Here is a 13,289-nt window from a genome sequence, read left to right as displayed (position 1 = left end):
TGAAGCAAATTTTGTAAAAGTGATGGGATGTCACTTCCCAGGTCAGTCTATCAGACTGTGGCTACAATTTGGTACTCTTTCCCATTCTCTCTCTTGAATGGCTTACCCTGAGGGAAACCAGCTGCGATGTTGTGAAGCATCTCTATGGAGAGGCTCCTATGGAGAGGAACTGAAGCCTACTTACAATCATGTCCACCAACTTGGGAGGAGGAGGACTCCCCATCCCCAAATGACCCATCCAATTGAACCTTTAGAGGAGCTCACATCCCTGACTGCAACCTCAAGAGAGACCCTGAACCAGAGGCACCCAGCTAAGCGCTCCTGGACTCCTAACCCATAAACACTGTGGGATAAGAAGTGTCCACTGTTTTCAGCTATTAAGTTTTAGGGTAATTTGTTAACTCATACAAATCCTGTGTTAATAACTATTTTTCTTCTATGATCTTATTTAATCCTCCCAATAGCTTCTGAAATAAAACTTTTTACTTTCCCATCTTACAGATGAGAAGACTGAAGTTTGGTGAAGTATGGTATCTGGACCATAATAAGTCTTCAATATATGTTGTTAGTGATAATAATAATAGTTGCGATTACTAGTTCCTATCTAACACTATAGGTTCCTCTGGTGGCTCAGTGGTAAAGAATCTGCCTGCCAATGCAGGAGACACAAGTTTGATCCCTGGGTCAAGAAGATCCCCTGGAGAAGGGAATGGCAACCACTCGATTATTTTTGCCTGGAGAATTCCATGGACAGAGGAGCCTGGTGGGCTACAGTCCATGGGGTCACAACAGAGTTGGACGGGGCTGAGCGACTAAGCAACAACATCTAATACTATATAGTCCCTTCTAAAATTCCTTGACAGATCAACACTTCCAGTGATGGGTTGATAATTCTCTCATTTTATGGATGAGAACCCTGAAGTTTTGAAAAGTCTCGTAACTTGCTTATAGCTTTAAGATAGAAACAGTAGTCCTAAATCAATGTATATAGAATCAACCATTAAAACCATTGGAAAAAATACCTACAGAATATGTAATTACATTAAACTGGGATTTAAATAAGTCAGATTTAGAATTAATTTCCCCCATTTCTGTCTTAACATATCTCTGTTGTTGTTGGTCAGTCATAAGTTGTGTCCAACTCCTTGTGACCCCATGGACTGTAGGACACCAGGCTTTCCTGTCTTTCGCTATCTCCTGGAGTTTGCTCAAACTCATGTCCTTTGAGTCATGATGCCGACTCTGTGCTCTCTCTGTACCCACGACTTTTTCAACAGGATGAGAAAGCCTAATCTTTCAGCTTTCGTGGGCCCAGAGGTGTGGGCAGTGCTCAACATTCAGTTACCATCTTGGAGAGTCATGAACATCTTTAAAACGGCTGACAGTGACTGAGCTCAGCTTGGGTGTGACCTGCTGTTTCTTGGGAACTTCGGCTAATTAATCAACAAACATCCTCAGCTTCTTACAGGAAGGCATTGCATTTAACAGAATCCACAGAAAACCACTCCACCCTTCTCAGGAGGACTCACAGGCATGTTGATGTCTTCCTCCTGGAAGTGAAATGATCACTGCAAATGGAATTGCCATTGCAAGCTGGACAGGCAGACATCCACTCTGTTACAGGGATCAAGCACTCAAGCGAGATGCAAATTACTTTCTTTCTTGAGCATAATATTAATGCCAAGATTTCCCTGAGATTATTTTCATCTTGAGAATTCACTGGGGTTTCATCTAATCATAGCATATCTGTGTACCTGACAAGAAAGTAAATGATTTTCCTAATTCATCTTTGGGCCACTTTAGGGTCTCTGGCATTTTTTATTAGGATACACCACTTCTTTTAAAAAAAATACATGGATTCTTCATTGAATGAAAACGAAACTGAAACCTGTAAGCATCTGTTTTAGGTCCACATCAGCCTCAGGCAAAAGAGAAGGAGTGAGATTCCATCATCCTTCCTGCCTCTCTCTCTCTGTGCTGTTCTCATCTCTCATCTTCCTCCCTCTCTTCATCCTTCTCCCCATGGAATGTTCTAGGTCTCCAGTGCCCTCCACCCACCACCTCCACAACCCAGTGTCTTTCTTGTTCCAACTCCACATCTAATCCAATACTGCTCCCTTTGATAGGGGCAACTGACTCAACACCTACTTCCCATATTCATCAGCCAAGGAGCTAGTGAAATTTTACTTTATTCAGCTTACTTCCTGAAAACAGATTTTTTCTTCCTAAATAGAACAACCACTGCAACTTTAAATACACTTCTTTAGACTTTATACACCCCTCTTTCTCCAAACATTGTTCCCTGCCACTCACAACCTATTAAGGCTGAAAATTGCAATTTTTGAACTTGGCTTATCTTTCTCTCTCTCCCATCCCATCAAAACATACTGGTTTTGTGTACTATTCTCTTCAGATTTCATTCTGTGGCAACCAGTTTGATATTACAAATTGGAGCTGAAAATTTAAACTCAGAACCATGTCAATTTAGTTAGAGTTTTTCAATGGATGAGTTAATCCAAAGTATAAGAAATTAACAACTGAGACTCTGTGAGCAGACAGCCTGGTATGAGGCAAACAGCACTGGCCTGACCAGAGAAGGGCACTCGAGACTTAGTCTATCAGAGACCACACGGTGGCCCTGGGGAGGTGACTCAGCCCCTCTGTAGGCCTCAGTTTCTCACATACAGAATGGGGAGACTGGCGAAGGGTGGGATTCGGTTGCTACTTTGTTTTGCTAGACGAACATAAATAAACCAGTCAACCATGTGTGGGGATGAAGCAGAGGACCAGGACTGCGTGAGGGCCAAGATTTGGGGGTGGGGTGGTGGTGGTGCTGCCCCTGTGTACCTGTAATCCTGTCTCCTGTTGGCTTAGGTGCCGCTCTGCACTTGGACATCTGGGCTCTACTTTGGCCTCACCTGACTTTCTGTGTTAATGGAGTAAACGGTGTCCGTCTGGTCTAAGAGTCTACAGGCATAGGCGATGTTGACTGCAGTCTCCTGCTTATCTCCAGTCAAGACCCAGAGCTGGATCCCAGCCTCCCGCAGAGCAGCAATGGTGTCTGGAACACCTTCCTGCAGCCGGTCTTCAATCCCAGTGGCTCCTGGAGTGAGGAAAGACAGCATAGCTCACATTTATGTTGGGAAAAGGAGCTGCTTAGGCCCTATCAAACCAGGCAGTGATTATTGATTATCTCCATGTTCTAGGCTGTGCTAAGCACCCAGGATCCAGCAGTAACAGAGACAGAGCTGGTCCCCACCCTCTCTGCACTCAAAGGCCTGTTGAATAAGGATTTATTACTGAGTGATGTGAGGAGAGAAGCCCAGAGTGCCAGGCAACCATATACCCGGAGACTTGAACTTCATCTAGAAGGTTAGGGGAGGCCTTGCTGAGGAAGAAAAACAAGTGAAAGTGTTAGTCACTCAGTCATGTCCAACTCTTTGCAACCCCACGGGCTGTAGTCCACCAGTCTCCTCTGGCCATGGGATTCTCCAGGCAAGAATACTGGAGTGGGTAACTGTTCCCTTCTCTAGAGGATCTTCCTGACCCAGATTCTTCTGCATTGCAGGCAGATTCTTTACCATCTGAGCCACCGGGGAAGTTGGAAGTGCCATTCAATCTCAGATGTGGAAGATAAACCCTAAAGGTGGGGAAGGAGGAGAATTCCAGGCAGAGAGAGCAGCATGAGTGAAGGTTCAGAGGTCAGAGTTGAAGATGACACAGAAAGGGAGGCAGAGCTGGGTGAGAGATGAGGCAGGGAGGGGAGGTGCTGGGTCATGGAGAGCCCGTCAGGGCATGAAGAGATTTGGCATTTACTTGGTAGCAAATTAAAGGGGGTTAAGTTGGAGAGTGATGGACAGTTTTGAATTTTAAAAAGATCATTCTAGAGACTGGATTGGAGGGTGGAGGAAGCAGGATGAAGATCACGGCTAAGAGTCAGAGGAAAGCTGGTGTGGCTGGACCGGCATAGCAGCAATAGGAGTGGAAAGACATGGGGACACTAAAGTCTTTCCTCTGCAAGTGCTCACCACAGAATTAATAGAGCTGGGTTTTTAAAATAATATTCTTAGAGGGAATTAAAGATGTGAATTACATCATTTTTTGAATGGTCTCAAGCTTTGAGCCAACCTTGATGAATATATATACCCAAACATGCAATGGTTGCCAAGTCATTAAGCAAAAATAAATCTGCATTTTAATTGAGATTCGTTTCAGACCACAGACTAATGGCTGTCCATTTCACTCTGGGCAGGAGTGAAGCATGCCGTTTCTTTTAATAATCCCAAGTGACAAAAGGTTGGCAAAGCAGTCATGCTGGATGCATATTGAAAAGATCATTTTGTACTGGGAGAGCCGGTGTGAATGCAATGCAGCTTCTGAATGGCAAGGCAGTTTCTTGATGGCAGGATGAAGTCTCTTCCCGGTCCCTGTCTGCTCTATCCTAAGCCACTGTGAGGGAAGAAAAATAAACCTCTCCATCCTGAAATGGGCCCATTTTGTATTTCAGGCCCAAGTGCACTGGAGAACAATCCCATGAAAAATGATGCCTGACCCTCATCTTTTCCTCCAAGCATTAACCTGGAAGGTCAGAGACTGAAGCTGATGTGTATTACAGGGAAGAAGAGTGAAGGAAAGAGGAGGAAAAACACATTTAGTGGTGTGAGAGAGAAAAAGAAACAGGTGGTGAGAGGCTTTCTCAGCCAGGGAAGCCGACAGGTCCTAACACATGTGTTCTCTTTTATGCCGAACTGGCTTAGGGGTGCTTCTCACGAGCGGGGGCCAGAAGGCTCCCCTGGAACAAGGGGAAAGGTGTGCAGGAGTCAGGGGCCCTAACGGGATGACATTCTGGTGGTGGCCTGGTGTGCTGGATGGAGCTGTCTGCACTAGCTACCCCCTGGTTCCTGTTAGAGTGAGTTCTCCAGGCCAGCTTTCCAGGGAGCCTCGTGAGACAGCAGACAAAGGCCTCTGCAGTCCAAACAGGAAACAAAAGGCTGAAGGAGGTATAGTGCAAAACTGCCTCCCCTAGCTCACTACTCATCCCACTAAATCTTGCTGCTATGTTTTAAGTATAAAGAGATTTTACCATCTTCTTACAGGAACACCCAAGGTCTCCCCCTCCACCCTGGCCTGGCTGAGTTAGGTGGAGTGTGATTTATCCAGAGGAGGCAGAGAGGCTCAGAGGGGTGCGGGGAAGTGTCCTTGGGCACACAGAGCCAAGATGTGGCCTTCATCCCCAGGGCAGCACTGCCTCCCACAGGAGGCTGTTGCCCTGTGGCCACACGGCCAGGATGTGCATGCTGCGCAGGCATCACCTTTCCTAGATCTTGTTCCCAAGCTGTGAGGAGACGAATCTGAAAAAGAAAGCCTCCTCCTTCTCCCTTGGCAACACTTTTCCTTCAACAGAAATCCATCGCTGTCTCTTAGCTGGTGCTTTCCATATTTCCCCCAGGGTAGCCATCTAATTTCTATACAGCAGCAGTCAGAGTGATTTTTGTAAAACATAAATCTGTCCCTGCTTTAACTCCCCCTCTCCAAACCTTTAGCATACGATTTACATGGCCCTTCATAATCTACATCCTCCTGACCTCTCTTACCTCAAATGTCTCCCTTACACTCCATGGTCCAGCTAAGGCAGACCTCTAAGTCTCCGGCTAGCCCAGGCTTTCTCACCTCCAGACCTTCATTCAGGCCCTTCCCTCTTGTGGAACACCCTCCCCCTTTGATGAGCTCCCTTTCTCCAATCAGCTCAAGCCCTCCTGTGCCCTCCTTGGCTCTGCACTAGGTTGCTACCTTTTCCTTTGTGCTTCCACCCCACCAGCTACATCTCCCAGCCCCACTCTTGTCACACTCTGATGAAATTACTTATTTAATCATCAAGGGCAGGGTCCGTGGCTCTTGTTCCCTGTTGAAGCCACAATACCTAGCGTGCTACTTGGCATACAGTAGGTGCTCAATAAACATTTGATTGACTGGAGGAGAAGCAACCAGGCTTCCTCCAGCAGGGAGTGCAGGAATGCTCCCGGGCATCCTCGGGAAGCAGGATGTAGAGTCTGGTAGGATGTTGGCACAGCTCACTGGCACCAAATGCCTGGAAGGGTGCCCCAGGGAGGCTCCTAATTGAGACACATTTGTAATAGTGTCAGAATCAAGGCCATGCACGCCATTTCCAGCTTGCAGCATTCCTTTTAAAAAATGTAACAATAAACTTATTTTTAGCTACCAAGTAAGGTGAGTTGATTCTCCAGATGCTGTGCTGTCTCCAAGAGAAGCTCATCTCTGTTGTTGAGGGATGCCTCAGCCTGACGCCGGAAACTGGCCCATCGCCTGAAGTCCTCTTCACTCAAGACCTGTGAGATGGGAAGAGGCTCGTTCACAACTCTGGGTGTCTCCTTTCCCTGCCCACGTGCTGGACCTCCTTCAGGCCAACTTGAGCTTCACTATACAATTAGATGGGGCTTTCCCCTCCATGATTTTTTTTTTTTAGATTCTTGAATTGATGAAGGATCTTCATGTTCCATTATCATCAAATGTCTGTTGACCCCTGTGATGCTCTGGGTACTGTAGATACAATAGTGATCAAGAAAGATAAGAGCCCTACAGACCTGGGCTGATATGCTAGTAGAGGGTAAGAGACATTATCTAAGTGAATAATTTAAAAGAATGGACCATCCCAAGGACTATACAGAAGACAAACAGCATGTGACTGGGTAGGGGGATAGCTGTGGGAAGAGGGGTTATTTTTGTTTGGATCGCCAGGACCCTTAGACAAGGTGACGTACAGGCTGAAATCCAATGATGAGAAGTGTTCAGTCATGGGGAGAGGCAAGTTCAAAGGCCATGAAACAGCAGTGAACTTGCCTTTCTTTCTGTTCTTTGAACACAGCAGTTGGCTTAAGGATGGAGAGCCAGATGGAGAGGACCAGCGATGAGGCTGGAAAAGTAAGTAGCAGACAGGTCTTGTGTAGCCTGGTAGACTATTCCACTAGCTCCTGGAGGTGTCCAGTGGCTGAAAGAATCCAACTAGAGGACACAGGGGGCTTCCCTGGGAGCTCAGTTGGTAAAGAATCTGCCTACAGTGCAGGAGACCTGGGTTTGATCCCTGGGTTGGGAAGATTCCCTGGAGAAGGAAATGGCACCCACTCTAGTATTTCTGCTAGGAAAATCCTATAGACAGAGGAGCCTGGTGGGCTACAGTCCATGGGGTCGCAAGAGTCAGACACGACTTAGAGACTAAACCACCATCAGAGGATAGAGTTCCTCTTCTGGAGTCCATAGCATTTTAGACCCCTCTGTTGGCATTATATGCACACTGTCTGTTACAGTAATAAATGATTCTTTTGTCTAAGCATCAGATATTCTTTAATTTCCCACCCATGCATGGCACTGTGGGGAAAACAAAGGGGACACAGGTAGGTCTTTTGTTTTTGAGGAAGAACAGTCTTATCAGAGAAGGCGAAATAGAAATAGATAATTTCAATAAAATACAGGAAGTGGTAAGGTTTTAATTACAATCTATAGAGTAGAAAGTGCTAGTCACTGTCCCAGCATTACTTGTGTCATCTTAGTGAATCTCCATGACAACTGTATGAAGTAGGGAACACTAGCACCATTTTACACATGAGAACATCCCAAAGCTCAGAGAGGTGAAGAACTTGCCCAAGGCCACATCACTGATAAGTGACTGGGACTTGTCCCAGGCCTGGCTTTAAAGTGGATGGTCTTAAACCTTATGGTGTACTAAGCACCACAAAGGTAAGGAGCCACTGCTCCTTCCCCTCATCCAAGGTAAGGAGCAGTGGCTATGCTTTGCTGGAGCAGCCGTGAAGAGATACCCCACGCCCAAGGTAAGAGAAACCCAAGTAAGATGGTAGGTGCTGCAAGAGGGCATCAGAGGGCAGATACACTGAAACCATAATTACAGAAAACTAGTCAATCTAATCACACTAGGACCACAGCCTTGTCTAACTCAATGAAACTAAGCCATGCCCGTGGGAGAACCCAAGACAGGCGGGTCATGGTGGAGAGATGTGACAGAATGTGGTCCACTGGAGAAGGGAATGGCAAACCACTTCAGTATTCTTGCCTTGAGAACCCCATGAACAGTATGAAAAGGCAAAATGATAGGATACTGAAAGAGGAACTCCCCAGGTCAGTAGGGGCCCAATATGCTACCAGAGATCAGTGGAGAAATAACTCCAGAAAGAATGAAGGGAAGGAGCCAAAGCAAAAAGAATACCCAGCTGTGGATGTGACTGGTGATAGAAGCAAGGTCTGATGCTGTAAAGAGCAATATTGCATAGGAACCTGGAATGTCAGGTCCATGAATTAAGGCAAATTGGAAGTGGTCAAACAAGAGATGGCAAGAGTGAATGTCGAAATTCTAGGAATCAGCAAACTAAAATGGACTGGAATGGGTGAATTTAACTCAGATGACCATTATATCTACTACTGCAGGCAGGAATCCCTCAGAAGAAATGGAGTAGCCATCATGGTCAACAAGAGAGTCCGAAATGCAGTACTTGGATGAAATCTCAAAAATGACAGAATGATCTCTGTTCGTTTCCAAGGCAAACCATTCAATATCACAGTAATCCAAGTCTATGCCCCAACCAGTAATGCTGAAGAAGCTGAAGTTGAACGGTTCTATGAAGACCTATAAGACCTTTTAGAACTAACACCCAAAAAAGATGTCCTTTTCATTATAGGGGACTGGAATGCAAAAGTAGGAAGTCAAGAAACACCTGGAGTAACAGGCAAATTTGGCCTTGGAATACAGAATGAAGCAGGGCAAAGACTAATGGAGTTTTGCCAAGAAAATGCACTGGTCATAGCAAACACCCTCTTCCAACAACAAAAGAGAAGACTCTATACATGGACATCACCAGATGGTCAACACTGAAATCAGATTGATTATATTCTTTGCAGCCAAAGATGGAGAAGCTCTATACAGTCAGCAAAAACAAGACCAGGAGCTGACTGTGGCTCAGATCATGAACTCTTTATTGCCAAATTCATACCTAAATTGAAGACAGTAGGGAAAACTACTAGACCGTTCAGGTATGACCTAAATCAAATCCCTTATGATTATACAGTGGAAGTGAGAAATAGATTTAAGGGCCTAGATCTGATAGATAGAGTATGATAAACTATGGAATGAGGTTTGTGACATTGTATAGGAGACAGGGATCAAGACCATCCCCATGGAAAAGAAATGCAAAAAAGCAAAATGGCTGTCTGGGGAGGCCTTACAAATAGCTGTGAAAAGAAGAGAAGCGAAAAGCAAAGGAGAAATGGAAAGATATAAGCATCTGAATGCAGAGTTCCAAAGAATAGCAAGAAGAGATAAGAAAGCCTTCCTCAGCGATCAATGCAAAGAAATAGAGGAAAACAACAGAATGGGAAAGACTAGAGACCTCTTCAAGAAAATTAGAGATACCAAGGGAACATTTCATGCAAAGATGGGCTCGATAAAGGTCGGAAATGGTATGGACCTAACAGAAGCAGAAGATATTAAGAAGAGGTGGCAAGAATACACAGAAGAACTGTACAAAAAAGATCTTCATGACCCAGATAATCACAATGGTGTGATCACTGACCTAGAGCCAGACATCCTGGAGTGTGCAGTCAAGTGGGCCTTAGAAAGCATCACTATGAACAAAGCTAGTGGAGGTGATGGAATTCCAGTGGAGCTCTTTCAAATCCTGAAAGATGATGCTGTGAAAGTGTTGCACTCAATATGCCAGCAAATTTGGAAAACTCAGCAGTAGCCATAGGACTGGAAAAGGTCAGTTTTCATTCCAATCCCAAAGAAAGGCAATACCAAAGAATGCTCAAACTTCCGCACAATTGCACTCATCTCACACGCTAGTAAAGTAATGCTCAAAATTCTCCAAGCCAGGCTTCAGCAATATGTGAACCATGAACTTCCAGATGTTCAAGCTGGTTTTAGAAAAGGCAGAGGAACCAGAGATCAAATTGCCAACATCTGCTGGATCATGGAAAAAGCAAGAGAGTTCCAGAAAAACATCTATTTCTGCTTTATTGACTGTGCCAAAACCTTTGACTGTGTGGATCACAATAAACTGTGGAAAATTCTGAAAGAGATGGGAATACCAGACCACCTGATCTGCCTCTTGAGAAATGTGTATGCAGGTCAGGAAGCAACAGTTAAAACTGGACATGGAACAACAGACTGGTTTCAAATAGGAAAAGGAGTACATCAAGGCTGTATATTGTCACCCTGCTTATTTAAATTATATGCAGAGTACATCATGAGAAACACTGGACTGGAAGAAACACAAGCTGGAATCAAGATTGCCAGGAGAAATATCAATAACCTCAGATATGCAGATGACACCACCCTTATGGCAGAAAGTGAAGAGGAACTCAAAAGCCTCTTGATGAAAGTGAAAATGGAGAGTGAAAAAGTTGGCTTAAAGCTCAACATTCAGAAAACGAAGATCATGGCATCCAGTCCCATCACTTCATGGGAAATAGATGGGGAAACAGTGGAAACAGTGTCAGACTTTATTTTTCTGGGCTGCAAAATCACTACAGACGGTGACTGCAGCCATGAAATTAAAAGACACTTACTCCTTGGAAGGAAAGTTATGACCAACCTAGATAGCATGTTCAAAAGCAGAGACATTACTTTGCCAACAAAGGTCCGTCTAGTCAAGGCTATGGTTTTTCCTGTGGTCATGTATGGATGTGAGAGTTGGACTGTGAAGGAGGCTGAGTGCTGAAGAATTGATGCTTTTGAACTGTGGTGTTGGAGAAGACTCTTGAGAGTCCCTTGGATTGCAAGGAGATCCAACCAGTCCATTCTGAAGGAGATCAGCCCTGGGATTTCTTTGGAAGGAATGATGCTAAAGCTGAAACTCCAGTACTTTGGCCACCTCATGCAAAGAGTTGACTCATTGGGAAAGACTCTGATGCTGGCAGGGATTGGGGGCAGAAGGAGAAGGGGTCGACAGGGGATGAGATGGCTGGATGGCATCACTGACTCGATAGACGTGAGTCTGGGTGAATTCCGGGAGTTGGTGATGGACAGGGAGGCCTGGCGTGCTGCGATTCATGGGGTCGCAAAGAGTCGGACACGACTGAGTGACTGAACTGAACTGAAGTGAAGCACCACAAAAGAGATGAAGAGCTCTGGGATTTATGGAGAAGAAACCACTTCTATTCTTTTTTAGACTCTTTTCCCATATAGGCCATTAGAGAATACTGAGTAGAGTTCCCTGTGCTATACAGTAGGTCCTTCTTACTTATCTATTTTATATATAGTAGTGTGTATATCAATCCCAATCTCCTAGTACATCCTTCCCCCTATTACCCCCTAATAACCATTAAGTATGAAAAGAATCTAAAAAAAAAAAGGATATATGTATATGTATAACTGATTCATTGTCCACCTGAAGCTAACAACATTATAAATGAATTATACCCTAATTAAAAAAAAATCACTTCTAACCATCTTGAAATGCATGCCCATTGTAGCTCCCCTATCTGATTTTAGGTGCTCTGGCTCTGGGATTCACAGCTCTTTGCTTGCCTTTCCTGTAGGGGCTTCAAACTGAAAGACCTGCAGGTTCCAGGGAAGGTAACCTACTTGAATCTAGCTGGGCCAAGGCCATGCGATAGAGAGTGGTAGGAACTGTGACCAATCCTGGAGCACAGAAGAATATATTCCTCAGCAGGAATCTGCTGCTACCTGGCTATAGTATTTGAAGCTATTCAAGAATGGTAATCCAGTTTTCCAGATCCTCTACATTTTCAAGAGAAACCGCAAATCTAGATTTGTATGTGATCACATAAAATCTCCCAACTTCTAGATCTCAGCAAATGATGCAAATGGTAAGAGGATATTTAAAGGCAAAATTACAGCATTAAAAAAATCATGAGTTATAGGTTACCAATTACATAGACAATGAAAAGCAGGGAACCACAAGGCCACACTGATAAGGAACCTTACCACTCAGATTTCGGTCCCAGCAAGATTGTCAAAAGTTGTGGGTCTGTGTGGTCAGGATAGCCAATTTTGAAAATATTAGAAGAACCAATATTGAGGATCTTCTAACAAGAAACAGAAAAGACACAAGCAGGGTTGGAGCCTTTCAGCCACTAAACGCAGAATTTATTCTTACCTTCTTGGCGATACACAGTGTTCGAAGGCCATCTCTTGCATACAAGTCTAGATGCCTCTGGGTCCGGGCTCGGATTTTCCTCATCTTCTTTTCCACATCAGTGTCACTCACTGTCAAATAGTCATTGTTCCCCATGAGGTCATGGACAAAATGCTTAGGGATCCTGTTTCTAACACCCTGGAGTCTTTAGAGGAGGAATTCCCTTATACCACCCCCACCCCCCCACACATACCCCTGTCACAAACACCAAGCTGCTCTTCCAGGCTGCCTTGCAAAGTGGTAACTCCATGGGTCCTTAAACTGTCCGCTTTCTATATCTGATCATCAAAAGTCTGGCTGAGAGAAGTACTATTTAGGGAAGTTAGGTGGCTTCAAGTATTGTTCCCAAATGCTTGTTTGTGGAAATTCCCTGACTGTCCAGTGGTTAGGACTCTGTGCTTCCAATGCAGGGCCTATGTTCCATCCCTGGTTGGGAAACTAAGATCCTGTATACTGTGCAGGAAAAAAAAAAGCATGGAAAACTCAAATACCTGTTTGCATCAGAATCACCTAGGAACTTAAATAGAGACTTGAGGGTCCATTTGAAGGCCTGCTGAATCAAAGAACAACAAGTCTTCCCTGTGACTAGTTTAGCCCTGAATAACCAGCTGTTTACATGTGTGCTAAGTTGCTTCAGTCATGTACAACTTTTTGGGACCCTGTGAACTATAGCCCATCAGGTTCCTCTGTCCATGGAATTCTCTAGGCAAGGATACTGGAGTGAGTTGCCATTTTCTACTCCAGGGGACCTTCCTAAATCCAGGGATCAAACTCTAGTCTCCTGCATTGGGAAGAGGGTTCTTTACTACTAGCATCACCTGGGAAGCTCCAACCAGCTGTTTGCTAAGTCTTAAAAATGCTATCCATCACCTGCTCTGTAATCTACTTTAGTCCTTATGGCAAGTTGCTTCCGAGATGAAGAGAGACCTAAATCTCATTGCTAAGTTCTTTACCATACTGGGTTTGCTGAGTCAGGCTTCAAAAAAATATTTTTTGGATTCCTATAAATCTAGCATGAAAAATATTTCATTGTGTAGCACAAAGTCCCCCTTTTGAAGTCCTATATAATACATTTCTCTTAGAAGAAATTTGTCTTTTTCGTTT

General features: G+C 44.5%; 1 protein-coding gene across 1 annotated transcript in view; it reads right to left on the bottom strand.

The window, feature by feature from the left end:
* ATP10B (ATPase phospholipid transporting 10B (putative)) overlaps positions 1-13,289 on the bottom strand; it is a 316,381-nt gene that overhangs the window by 44,858 nt on the left and 258,234 nt on the right. The window contains exons 13-15 of the mRNA XM_027545764.1: positions 12,147-12,256; positions 6,221-6,347; positions 2,919-3,103 (exon numbers count right to left, since the gene is read on the bottom strand). Coding sequence (XP_027401565.1) covers positions 2,919-3,103; positions 6,221-6,347; positions 12,147-12,256 — 422 coding nt within the window. The remainder of the gene's footprint in view (positions 1-2,918; positions 3,104-6,220; positions 6,348-12,146; positions 12,257-13,289) is intronic.

This window comes from Bos indicus x Bos taurus, chromosome 7 (genome assembly GCF_003369695.1).
Source record: "Bos indicus x Bos taurus breed Angus x Brahman F1 hybrid chromosome 7, Bos_hybrid_MaternalHap_v2.0, whole genome shotgun sequence".
NCBI lineage: Eukaryota > Metazoa > Chordata > Mammalia > Artiodactyla > Bovidae > Bos > Bos indicus x Bos taurus.
The sequence above is the reverse complement of the archived record's forward strand: the minus strand, read 5'-3'. Positions and strand labels throughout refer to the sequence as shown.